The 12,776-nt window shown below is 38.4% G+C and overlaps 1 protein-coding gene across 3 annotated transcripts in view; it reads right to left on the reverse strand.

The window, feature by feature from the left end:
• Positions 1-12,776, reverse strand: part of LOC121656019 (apoptosis-stimulating of p53 protein 2-like) — a 28,175-nt gene that overhangs the window by 12,846 nt on the left and 2,553 nt on the right. For all 3 annotated transcript variants that reach the window (XM_042010979.1, XM_042010978.1, XM_042010977.1), the window contains exons 3-6: positions 5,822-5,969; positions 4,233-4,346; positions 2,742-2,812; positions 1,766-1,867 (exon numbers count right to left, since the gene is read on the reverse strand). In XM_042010979.1, the coding sequence (XP_041866913.1) occupies positions 1,766-1,867; positions 2,742-2,812; positions 4,233-4,346; positions 5,822-5,969 (435 nt within the window). The remainder of the gene's footprint in view (positions 1-1,765; positions 1,868-2,741; positions 2,813-4,232; positions 4,347-5,821; positions 5,970-12,776) is intronic.

Raw genomic sequence — 12,776 nt, forward strand, 5'->3', positions numbered from 1 at the left:
CAGCAGATAAGACACATATAACAATGACCAGGAAGTAAGCGATCAACACTGTAGATGGAAATGCCACAAACATAACAACCAGGCCAAAAACACCCAGCTGGTAAGCCACGTGAAACAATAGATGTATTTGGAGGGATGCCACAAATGTAACAATCCAGCCGGAACCCAATGTAGCTCCCGTCCAGATCAGGAAACTCCTGGAGAGGAATACTTAAGGCAAACTGATCGCCTCAGATCATTTTCACTTTCTACTTTATATCAAAATATTATGACAGTGAACAAATTTGCATTCACAGTAGTTCCACTGTCAGCAAATTATCATGGTAAATAATTCCCAGTTTTCTAACCCTAAAGATTAGCTTAGCAAGGGTGGCAAGAAATACAGCTAACTATATTATATCAGTGCGTGAATGTGTTAGCAAAAAGCATTTTTACCTTATTCATTCATTCATTCATCTATATCTTGGCAGCAGACATTTTCTACCTCTGTTGGCATTGTGGGACATTTGCCTCATGTACACCTATTAACAGGGGCTTGTACAAATATATAAGGCTAGTGAAGGACGGCGAAAAACGTTATATTGGGCTATAGCTGGTAAGCAGCATATTTACCAAACAGATACGTCCTGCAGCACTCATTGCTGCAGGTTGCGGAGTTGCTCACTCTCATTTTCGAGGTCTGATTCTGGCTCGAACATGTGCGGCTGTATGTTTTGTGTTGACATTATTTACTGAGTATTAATATTACTTTGGTTTGTTTACAAGTTCTGCCAGTGTTTCTGTGACAAAAACTGTTTGCCTGCACAACTACTGACCATTGACCAATCAGAGGCAGAACGCATCAGGGGGAGGCGGGGCTCAGGGCGGAAGAGTCTCATTCTGCTTGTTTTAAGCAGAGGCTGATCTGAGGGCCTACGGAGAGGATCGATATAAAATACATAAAGGTGTTTGTGAAAAATGCTTGAATAATTCCTGCCCTTGTGGACTCGCATATTAAAATTAATTAGCATGAAATTAGTATAATAGAGCCACGGTAACTTTCACAAATCAGTCATTTGTCCTGAACTTTGACATGCTTCGCTTTTCCAGAACAAGTTTCAGGATGAGCACAATCAAGTTTCTGGAATTTAAGGTCATGTGTTTTGAAAGTAATCCCTGTTTGTTTACTTGACCTGTGTGCAAAGTGTGTGTGACTGCCTGGAAGTCACATTCCTAGGCTTGCAATTATAACCTGAGCCATGCACCAGGACATAATAAAGAGAAAGCCAACTGTTAGGTTTCAAAAGTAATCTTAATTTTTACATTTCTGGATGAAAGTGTTTTAGAGGTGCCTAATCAAGAACTCAAATACTTTGGGTTTCACTTTTTTTATGATAAATGCCTTCCTTGCTGTGACTAATGAGTTAGAGAAAAATATCCTATAAAAACCAGACAAGCCCTACACAGTGAACCGAAGGTAGGAAGTCTTCATACTTCTCATATTTAAATACTGGTCTTGCAACCAGCTCAAATATCTTTCAAAGCCTCCATATACATTCTCACTGTGATCAATTTCAAAAGTGCACCCCACTTATTTCAGGATATTTGTTGTGTGCCCTAAACCCTCATTTTATAATGACAACCCAGTTTTTCAGTGATGTTTACTTTTGTCCCTGCCCTATTCTGGTTTTTACTTTCATCTCTACCACTCAACCCCTACACCTCTTGTACCCTTCCATCTTTACTGGACCTTCTCTCCTCTTTCATCTTGCACTATTTTATGCACCTTGGAAGCGAGGAGCTGTTGTTGAGCTTCTATCTGTTGCTGCTGCCTAGCAGCCATCTCTTGCAGCTCAGCCAGCGTCATGTCCATTCGAGGCGTTGCCACCTGGGAAAGAAGGGGAACAAAGAACAAAATATAAACACATTCATCCTCACTTGGTACAGAAGCTGAGGGCAGTCTGTTCACAGTAATGTAAAATGTAACCTTGATGTTGGACATGAAAATTGTTAACACATGAAAGAAGACACATATTGCAAAAAAAACTTTTCCCCTTCATATTCAATCGTCAAAAGAGGACCAAGTTGTATGCTGTTATGAGTTATGGATAAATAATTTAAAATTTTAATATTAAAGTCACGTTCATGTTATGATGCACTGAATCAGTTATAATTTACATCAAGGTACTTTAGGACAGGGGTGCCCAAATTCGGTCCCCGAGATCTACCATCCTGCAACCTTTAGATGCAACCCCTCTCCACACACTTGAATCAGATGTCATCTGCATGTCATTCAGCTCTGCAGAGGCCTGGTAACGAGCCAGTCATTTGATTCAGGTGTGTTGGAGAAGGGTTGCATCTAAAAGTTGCAGGATGGTAGCGCTCGAGGACCAGACTTGGGCACTCCTGCTTTAGGGTATGTGAACGGACTTGAACTGAACTAAATTAATCAAGTCTGCTTATCATGTATACATCAAAAACCCACCAGGTACACAGACTTCATACTAACATTAAATACATGACCCTTTCTACCATGAAGGAAAACAATCTGAAATAAACCATAGAAAAATATTGTGATTTAATCTTTATCAAATCAGATGTCCTGTAAATGAGGAAATAAGATCATCAATTTTTTGCTCTGCTTAGACACACATATAAAAAATATCAATTCTGTTAGATATGGATAATGTGCTGTTGGTGATAAAAAGTCATTTAGCATACTTTGTTTGAACTTTTTGTCTAGAAGAAAGTCAAGCACTCACCCCGTTTTCAAGCCTTCTGTCTGGAGGACCCCTTACTCCATTTCTTTTTGAATCAGAGCCTCTTGACCCACCTAAGTAATTAACATGAGAGATGACTTCAGATATCACGATCTGCTGAAGTACTTCAACTAAGACAGCTGTTTTGTCCATTTTAGTTCAAACCAACAGACAGCAGTGTGTGTAAACCACTGGCATTCAGACAGCTGTGAAAAATGACTGGAACTTCCTCCTGGCTTTTTACCCATCAGTGTCTCAGACAAACATGATAACACGTACTTAAGTGCACTAGTTTCTCTGGACTTGCTTCAGGGAAGGGAGTGCAACATAAAAAATAAAACTTAAAAACAGCGCAGACTAGCCTGGCCCTCAATCAAAGACAGCTAGGATCGGCACTCTTTGTGACTTGCAATAATCTCAGGATTTAACCTAATACATAATCGCCTGTGAGTGGGTCCAAAACTGTGTCTGTACCCATGAAGCCAACCATACAACTGGCATTTGACAGAGGAGTCTATCCCAGAACTAAAGTCCTTTATCTTACATAATGGTTTTGAGATAAACCTTGATATACTGAATGCGCTCTTAATACTGTCAAACGCTGTTGAATGAGCATTTGCTGAACATGTTAAGTTCAGTAGGTGAAATTAATTGTAAGGTTACTTAGCAACTTCAGTTCAGCAGAGAACAAATTTAATTCTTTCCTGGTGAAGAGCAACATGCCTGCAGAGAATCAGGAGGGAGTAAACATTAAATAAACTGCAGTGCTACTATTATAAATACACTGAGCACAACAGCATTCCAATATCTAAAAAGCGCACGATAGAAATAGTTAAAAAAAAAATCTAATTCTTTCTGAAAAAGGTAATGTATAACTATACTGAAATGGCCGATAAGAGTTAAACTAACTGTGGGAAACAAGACCAGCCTAAGATAACAGGAAGGGAAAACAGCCATCTAATCCCTGGGCTAGACTCAAGCTGTGAGGGGTAAAAGGGCTTAGTTACGCAACTGGGGTCTGAGAGGATAGCATAGGACCAATATACTGGACTTTTTATGTGCCCAAGAAAACTTAAAAGTAAAAGCGTTATGACAGTGTGACTAGGATAGGCCGTTTTCTGTTTCTTCTCCAACTGTATGACTAAATAAGGCTTGTTCTAAGGATTTGAAGCCTGCTGATATAAAAGAATTTCCTGCATAAAGGTAGGGTTATGCGGTTTATTTCTAAACCTCAGTGCAGACAGAAGAGGTGGTCTGATTCAGACACAGCTTTGAAAAGACTTCATGAAAATGTCCTTAAATGAAGAAATGTTTGTATATTTAAAGGCTTCAGGCATCTCTGGAGTTTATTATGTTGGTGTCAAATGACGTTTTTCTGAGGACAGCCTAGCTCAATTGTCACTCTTGTGTCGGTGAAGTGACCATAGAAACCCCTTCTTTAATTTTATAATGTGCCGTGTGTTGGGTTAGACTCTGTTATAAAGGGACACTTACCAGACTCCCTGCTAGGGGCTCGGCTGTGACGCAGAAAGAATCGCACCTCTGCTCTGTGCTGTCCCCATCTTTGGAGTACATCCAACATCCTCTCGCCTTCCCCTACAGCTCTTTCTGCAGATGGAGTACATAATGAACTATAAGCTTGGATGCGGGGTTAAAACACACCCATAAACCCAATAGTGAAACATTCTAATTATATTAAGCCAGCCAAGGTCATAACATGTAACAAGACAGAGGTAGGTCAAGTATGCTTGCGCTGTTGGCTTTGTGAATGCTGTCCAACCTACAATGAAAGATGCATACAAGCAATTTACCCAATGAGGGACTAATAAAGGTTTTCTTATTCTTATTCATGTTTACAATTATTCAGGCTGGCACTGATCCAAAGGGCTCATCATTTTCTTCAAAAAGTTTAAAGCTCATTTCATTACATAGAGGTGCTGATACCTTGGGGCTGGGAAATACTTGCCGTTAGCAACGCACACATGTATGTATCATGGCTGCCACACGTTACTAGTGCTTGTTTGGCAAGTAAGCCACTCATATTGATGCGAGGTAACATGTCGCATGCATTAGTTGCAGTATTGGCTTGATTGCTAGAAGTGTTCATGTGAAGAAAAATATGAACATGAAACCATAACGGCGTATAGTTATGAAGAGCACCCTGCCGGATTTTGTCTGCAACTACCGGCATCTTTATGATTTTTCCTTCCCGTTGCACAACGATAAACACTCATGCCTTAACAGTTATCAACATATTGGTACACTGTTGGCCTTTTCACTATTTTAGAGTCCAAGTGCTGTGTGCTGCCACTAGCAATGACCTCCAATATCAAGAGATTTGGCTGCATTGTCCTGCTGTCGTCTTGCAACAACTACACACAAATGTAATGAAACAGTGACGTGTACGGTTGCGTACACAGCAAATATATACCACCCCTCACAGTCAGGTATATGCCAATGAAACTGATCCATTATAATGGTAGAACTGCAAAATAAATTAAGAATTTAGGATTGTTAATAACTGTAAAACCAAATCTGATGCAAAATATGTGTTTTTTTTTAATGTAGGAGTCAGAAGTGGATTGACTGGCTGCATGGCTACAAAATGAGACGGTCTTCAACATCTTGCAATCTCTTTTCAGACCACTTGTGGAAGTACTCAAACACAATAATTGGCACTTCCTTCACTCTTGCGACAGGATCACCATGGAAACAGCGATGAAGCCTGGCTCCTTGAATTCTGATTTTGAATACTTATTGATGCTCACAAAGGGGAAAAATGAGCCAGACACTAAATCTCAACCACCCTCCACCTCAGAAAAAAGCAGGATACAAGGTTATGTTTGTCACAGGAATTATGGGCTCTACTTAATTTGCACTGCAGCCTCAATTTCAAAAGGGATAACACTTTATAAAAAGAAGGTAAAAGTAGATAAACACACAGCCCATCTCCATGGATGGTCTTCCTCAGAAGCGATGGTGTCTACAAACATCCTGGCAATGAACCTAACAAATCAAACAGCATTTGTGAAAATTTTAAAGCCTACATTCTAAGTGGACAGAAAGATAAGATCATCACTCACCAGAGCCACGCCACATCTCAGCCAAATGGCAGTCCGTTTCCCCCGACTCCTTGCACAAGTCCACCACATCCCGGCACAACGTCTCCGGGGTAACGGGAACCTCAGTGAAATGCTGGTCATTGTTACTGAGGTATACAGTCAGGAACATCTGTGCGCAGCAGGAGGGAAAACAGCCACTTAGGTTAGATTGAAACACTTTAAACATAAACCAAATAGAAGATCCTGGTTCCTGGTTAGTTGATGATTGCAGAGTAAACACCACAATTCTTAGGAACTCTATCAAGGTCCAGTGTGTGTGTATACATAAAATATGCGTTTTCCTGGTAGCACTATCTCATTCTCAAGCGTCATTCCTCTTTGTCTACAGAGAAATAAAAGAGGAGCTCCTAAAATTCCAGTTCATCGCCTACCATCTAACTGTGAACTCCTGCTATCACCACTGTGAGAGATCCCCTTTCCTAGCACACAGACACTAAATACCCCAATGGATTCTGGAGAAGCTGGATATTTAAGTCAGTGTGTAAATGGCAGATGGTAAAGACTGGTTTATGACTATCTAAAAAGACATAGGGAATCTTAATAAGCTGTCCGAGACAGGGTGAAATGTGAAAGCCTTCAGCTACTGCTGCAGAAAAACACCTTCAAACTGAGCACAAATTGGTCTCTGTCTATCATTGATCTTTAACACAAACACAGAGTAAAAATAAACATGACAAATTTGTCTCATTATATCCTTATTAAAAATATGTTTGCTAAAAATGCTTTTTATGTAGAGCTGGAATATATACCCAACCATAATCTGATAACATAATGGCACTGAAAGCTAAGATAAGGCCAACAAACATGCACTATATTGAATTTAATTAACTGTTTAGTTTCAGCTAAATATTTAATTTGGTGTAATGTCTCTGCAGTGACTTCAATAATGAAACAAGAAGGCAGCAGCTCAGAGCCTCAAATAACCTTAGAGGCATATAACTGTTAAACTAGCATTGCTGTACATTTTATGGACCTTCAGGTTAGACTGTCAGGTTTTTTCATACTGAACTACTGTGAATGTTTGGGCCTACCGGGGCCATGGTGGGAACACCAGGTCAGCTGGGTCACAAGCACAAAGGGCTTGAGGAGGTGAGCATACTGAGCAGCTGCACCCATGATGTAGAAACAAAAGAATTCAAGTTGCTTTTTAACTGTGAGGTGCACTGAATAAAGGCACAGTCATGTAAGTTGTAGCTGTTAAATGAAGCTTATTTGGTGAGTAAGTGAGGAAGTAAAGTTTTTCTTTTGAAAATCTCCTCAGCACCATTGAAACCAGTGAAAATTTATTTCTCCCCCTCCTCAATATAAGCAGAGGAAGAAGTTGTCTGACTCATGGGTCCTGATTAAACTGGTCTGCTTTACAGAGATATAAATGAAAGATCCCTATTGTTACAGTTAGTGATTCATCCTTCTTAGTAATGACCGAGTTATCCTTGTCAGGAATCAACAATACAAAAAAGGCTATACACAGATTTGGTCCTTTTCTTCCTGAACTAATAGCTCTGTTGTGGAAGACCACCCTGAAGAATGAAGCTAAAGTTGAAACGTTTTACAGTTGTAACTGTGGGACATTATTGGGGGGTTAAAAAAACTTTCAAAAATGCCAAATGAGTTTTATTGACTTAATTTGAAGACAAACTTCCATCAATTTTATATCAGCTGCCTTTAGTTAAGTAGCTGGCATCTTCACAACCTCCCAGGGATGTGCGACATTTAAATGACCCTGTTTGGCCAATAAAACAGATGACTTGACATGAATGAAAAGGTGGAACCATTAAGGGTTGAAGATAGTCTTGGAGGTGGCATTTCCTAAACTGAAAGCCATTTCTCCTCAGCATTAAAGTTAATGATCCAGGAGCCGCAAGCACCCAAAACTAGCATCCATCTAGATGAGTTAGCACTTTACTGCTAACCTCCATCCACCACACATCTGGCCATTAAGGACTACAATACTGAACAGATGTGTTATAGACAAGTATGCACACGCAATTAATCAGGCTAATTAGACCAATATGTCTTAAAGGAAAAAAAAAAACTAATAAGATCGTAAATGCAAAATCATTTCATATTTGGTGTTTTTTTCTGAAAAATTGGTCTCATTTTACCTTTCATTAGCAGCAGACCATAGTGTAAAAAGATAATAATTGTATATAAATATCACAAAAAAAGAATTTTCTAGTTTTATTATCCCATGGTTTACTCATTAATATGCAGCAGAGTAAGTGTACTTAAAGGAGCCGAGAGCGCCACGACTCCATGTTTAAGTCAGCCAGACAAATTGAGAGATCATTAAATATTCATAGATACAACAGCAAGCAAAATTAAACAGCTCAATAACAGCCAGATAGGCTGATTGCACACTAGACACAGCAGTGCAGATTCTAACCAGAGTTTACTTCATACAACCAGGGAACCAAGCAGTATCACTTCAGACTGTATATGACATTTTTTGACAAAAATGTGATATGCTTGCCTTCTGCCTATCAGGTGAAGAGTAGATGGCAGAAGCAATTGCTCAAGTGCACTTGCTTCCTGTCTGAGACAAGCAAAGACATCACTCAGAAAAGAGGAAAGGACAGGCTGTCTCTGTGGCTGTGGCTGTGGTCCATCATTATAGCAATAGTTTCATAATTCCATCATAGCATCAGCAAAGTCATAGCTGTCACAGAGGATTTAAGACTGCTGTGCCAGCTAAGGATTGCAGAATGACAATTACAGTAAATGCAAAAATTAAAAAATAAAAGTGAAGCCTGCCCTGTAGCCATTTATGAAGTAAAGCATAGGGCAAGGTCATTGGGGATATATCTTAGGGATTAAGTTAATCTGCTATATGAAAATACAGCCTTTTAACAGTTTACTGGCCGAGTATCACAATACTAAGCTTAAATTCAGTAGCACGCCCTGGAGGCAGCAGCCTCTGTACCTTATATAAGATTACAAGTCATGATTTTCTCCACAAGATATGCATATTCAGTACTTGGCATCCAGAGTATAAAGTGAGCTACTATACACAAAAAACAGCTATAAAAGTTTTAAGATGCTGATTTTGCCTTTGGATCCTTGCTCTGATTAAAGAAAAAGCCCTAAAGGAAATGACATCGATTGCAGAGCTGAACAAGCTTTTCAAGCTTCTCCTGTTGTTTAGACAGACAACTCTCAGATGACTGTAGTTTAAATAAGAGTACTTTAGCTTTAGCAATTTACACAGACGAATGCCATGTTGGTGAGTGTGTTTGCGTGTGGCACTCCGTCTGATTGTTCAGATAATGTACATGGAGCATGCAGCAACATAAACAGATCTGCTGGAAGGGATTTGCTGACTTGATACAAATGTGCAGGAACAGGACAAGAAAATGAAGTTACCATGATCCTTTCATAACGCGACTTGAAAAAACTCCTAAGAGCCTATTAGCCATTGTGTACCACCTTGAAAATGACTTCGTGTGAAGACCAAGTCTGCTGCCGTAGCCTCTTAAGATCACTGTCTAGATGCGATTGGACACATATTGAATTAGAGCGATCAAACCCGTCTACCACTGCAGTTTCCCATTTCCAGAAATAGAGGAATCACAAAAGATTTTGCCACAAAACAGTCAGTCAGCAGTGAAAGTGAAGCAAATTTTAGTCTATCAAGTCACAGAGAATTTACATCTCTAGAACTTAAAACACCCAAAAGAACATCTGAGATAATCATCTTAGTTTGGTCAAATTACATGTAATTGCTAAGATTTCTTGTAACAAAAGAGTAAATTATTTATATTTAGAATTTTTTTTTTAAATCTCACTGTATTTATATATATATATTTTTTTACATAGTGGGTTTTTTGAGGATGATCTCTCTTACTGATGATCTCTTTTCCCCTGTAGGTCAGCGTTTGTACTAGTGCTGTGGCAAGATTGTTTTAAGTTTATGTAATTAAGCTAATTTTTAAAATTTAAAATTGTCAAACTAAATGTTACATTTTAGCATGCTTTAAGTCAGCTAGATTTTTTTCTTTTTTTACATGAACACCAACTTTAGAAACCTACAGTTTCATTACCAGAAAAAAAAAATCTATATAATACAATACAGGACCAACCAGGTAGATCACGACATGAACATATTAAATACATTTTGATTCACTACATACAAGTCATTGATGACCAGGGGTGAATGGAATAACAAAGAAAACCGTCATGTTGAGGCAGGTTGCTATCACCAGAGAACAGGGATCTTCAACCTCGCCTGAAAGTTCTTCACGTTAGGGTTACTGGGCATATTGTCCGCACACACGTTCAATTACAGATATTGCTGTGGTAAGCAAATGAATCAACCAAGTCTTGTTGACAAAGTCACCTCTGAATCTAATTACCACATGTTTGTAAGACACTGCAGCAGCATCTTCTTGTGTGTGCGCCTTGGTTTTTCCTCAACAGCTTCAAGAGTTGACACAGTTCCAGCATAGCAGTCCTTCAAAAATGTAAGGCAGCAGAAAACTCCCTAATGGATTTATGTATTTATTTTTTTCCATCTCTCTATCACCCACTCTCTGTTTCACTATGCTACATTAGAAAATTAGATGGTGAGGGAGAGAAGGTCAGGAGTAACATAAAGCAGAAGGCATAGGGGAATCTGAGCACACAGTGGCATCATTCAGCTGTAACCTTTAGGACAAAAAGCAATGAGCTTTTATAGCAGTTTGGAGCAGCAGCAAGCTGTGACTCCTTCAGACAGAAAAGACTTTACTCATTGACTGCACTGCAGTAGTTAGTTTATCACTTCATGATCTGCACCCTTTCAACATCCCCCAATTGCTTATCTATGTGATTACAGTTCCTATTTTGTGCTTATTTTGGGGGTAGGGTAAATCTGTGCAAAAAAAAAAAAAAAATCAAAGAGACAGGAAGCATCTTTTTAGAAGCCATTTTTTGTACTTGATTTGAAGTATGTTAACTCATAGTTAAGTCATAGAAGATGTTTTTTTTAATATACTACCTTTAAATTACAATAAAAACTACATAATTAAACACATAAAAGAATTTTAAATACATTTCAGTATTGTGAAAACAGCTAGTCTGTTGCATGAAAATATGCTATAAGCAAAATGATCTTTTATCAGCCCTGACTTCATGTGGTGAATAAAAAGAAATAAGGAAAACACTGAATGATATCATTGTGTCGGTGTGGGTTTTAATTATCATATGCAAAACAGATCTCAGTTAAGCTGGAGAACAGCTGACTACATAAGGCAGGTGTGTGTAATCTCATTTGCCAATGCAGAAAGTTCAAGACTGAAGGTATAAAAGTAGTTACTGAGAAATAGTTTCTGTCTTGACAAAAGTTACTGGAATATGAGTATTGTTCACAAATGCCAGACACAGGCTGTCAGCACCATATAAATTTTGAACTGGGAATTATTAAATGGGAATATAATAAACAGACATCAACTGCTTTGCTATGCTACTCCAAATCCATTTAACCTATCCTAAGGATGATAAATGTAAAATATTTATAGGTTTTAAAGATATTATATAATAACTGACTTTTAAATTGGTGATGAAGTCTGATTTAGTTTTGCCAGCATTGTTTGTGTATGTTTGCTGACAAAGTTCTCGGAGTTTCAACCTGAAAGGGGTTAGTTCAGAGAAACTGTACTCTGGACTTACCAACTGGATTTTTAACCATTTCTCAGTACAAGTGAGTGTGTACTAAAGCTGTAATTATAAAAGATCTCGTTTGTCTGGTCAACAGAACAAACTTATGATGTCTGATAAATTTCTAGAGAAGGATAGAGAGTTTCATTCTGAAAGCACACTGCAGGCAGAACTTGGCAAACGATGGCTGTAGCAGAGTTGCAGATAAATTTATTAACTAGCTTTAGACGTTCAACTACTTAAAAGAAATTAAAAAATAAAGAATGCCTTAAATGTCTCAAAAAGCTCCACCTGCTCCAGTCAGGTAATGCTATTATCAAGACATCTATATATGCACCACACAGCTAAGAGAGTTAAAGTGGGAGTGTTTGCATGAACACAAAATATTCTGTTTAAAAGAGCTGTTAAATATCATGGTAATGCACCTAATTAAAGAGACAGAGATGGAGCTAACCTACATGGCCTTTTCATTCCTCATGACCAGCAGCTCAACATCAGACAGTGCTAGGTCACAATGTCTTTACTGTGCAACTAAGATGTTCCCCAGGAGTTACACCCTTTCAATGAACAATTCCTCTTTTTACACGACTGACGCACAATTGTGAGGAAAATGGTGAGGTTCCTCTCAGAAAGTAAAGAAAATCTGTTATACATGTGATAAAATCATTCAGCTTCTTAAAAGCATAATTTCTTGTGAATTACAGGCTCAGCTACACAATATACTTATTCATGAGATTTTTCCTCAGCAATTATTTGTTAATATTTAATTGATAAAACACTATGCATTGAACGAGATACAATCTTATTACAAGCCCATTGCATTTTTTACAACTCTTTTAGCTTATTATCATTGATCATTTTTATTCTGAAGACACAAGTCAAAATGATGAACTTCAATGTCTTTGTATATCACTTTGACTGTCCATTTACATAACCACCACAACTCTCTCACAGAGACAACAGAAGCCCGTAGTGGCTACAGATAAAACCCCACTCTGGTTTCTGTTGAAAAAAAAGGAAATGCTTTCCAAAGCTTTACCTCCCTTTCCCACTGTCGTGTCACCACCAACAAATTTGTTCAGCTGTGACTAAGGTATGATACAAATATGTAAGGGAAAAGAATTGTAAACAAAGCAATGTGTGTCCTAAAGTATATCTGATTGAAAAATCTACCCACGAAGCAGCTTTTGTCATGGGAGAGGAATAAAGAAGTGATAAGATGCATAGCTGCAGTAGTTTAAATCAAATCAGATATTTCCAAAACTATTTGGTTTTTGTTCGT

Source organism: Melanotaenia boesemani, chromosome 16 (assembly GCF_017639745.1).
Source record: "Melanotaenia boesemani isolate fMelBoe1 chromosome 16, fMelBoe1.pri, whole genome shotgun sequence".
NCBI classification, from domain to species: Eukaryota; Metazoa; Chordata; class Actinopteri; order Atheriniformes; family Melanotaeniidae; genus Melanotaenia; species Melanotaenia boesemani.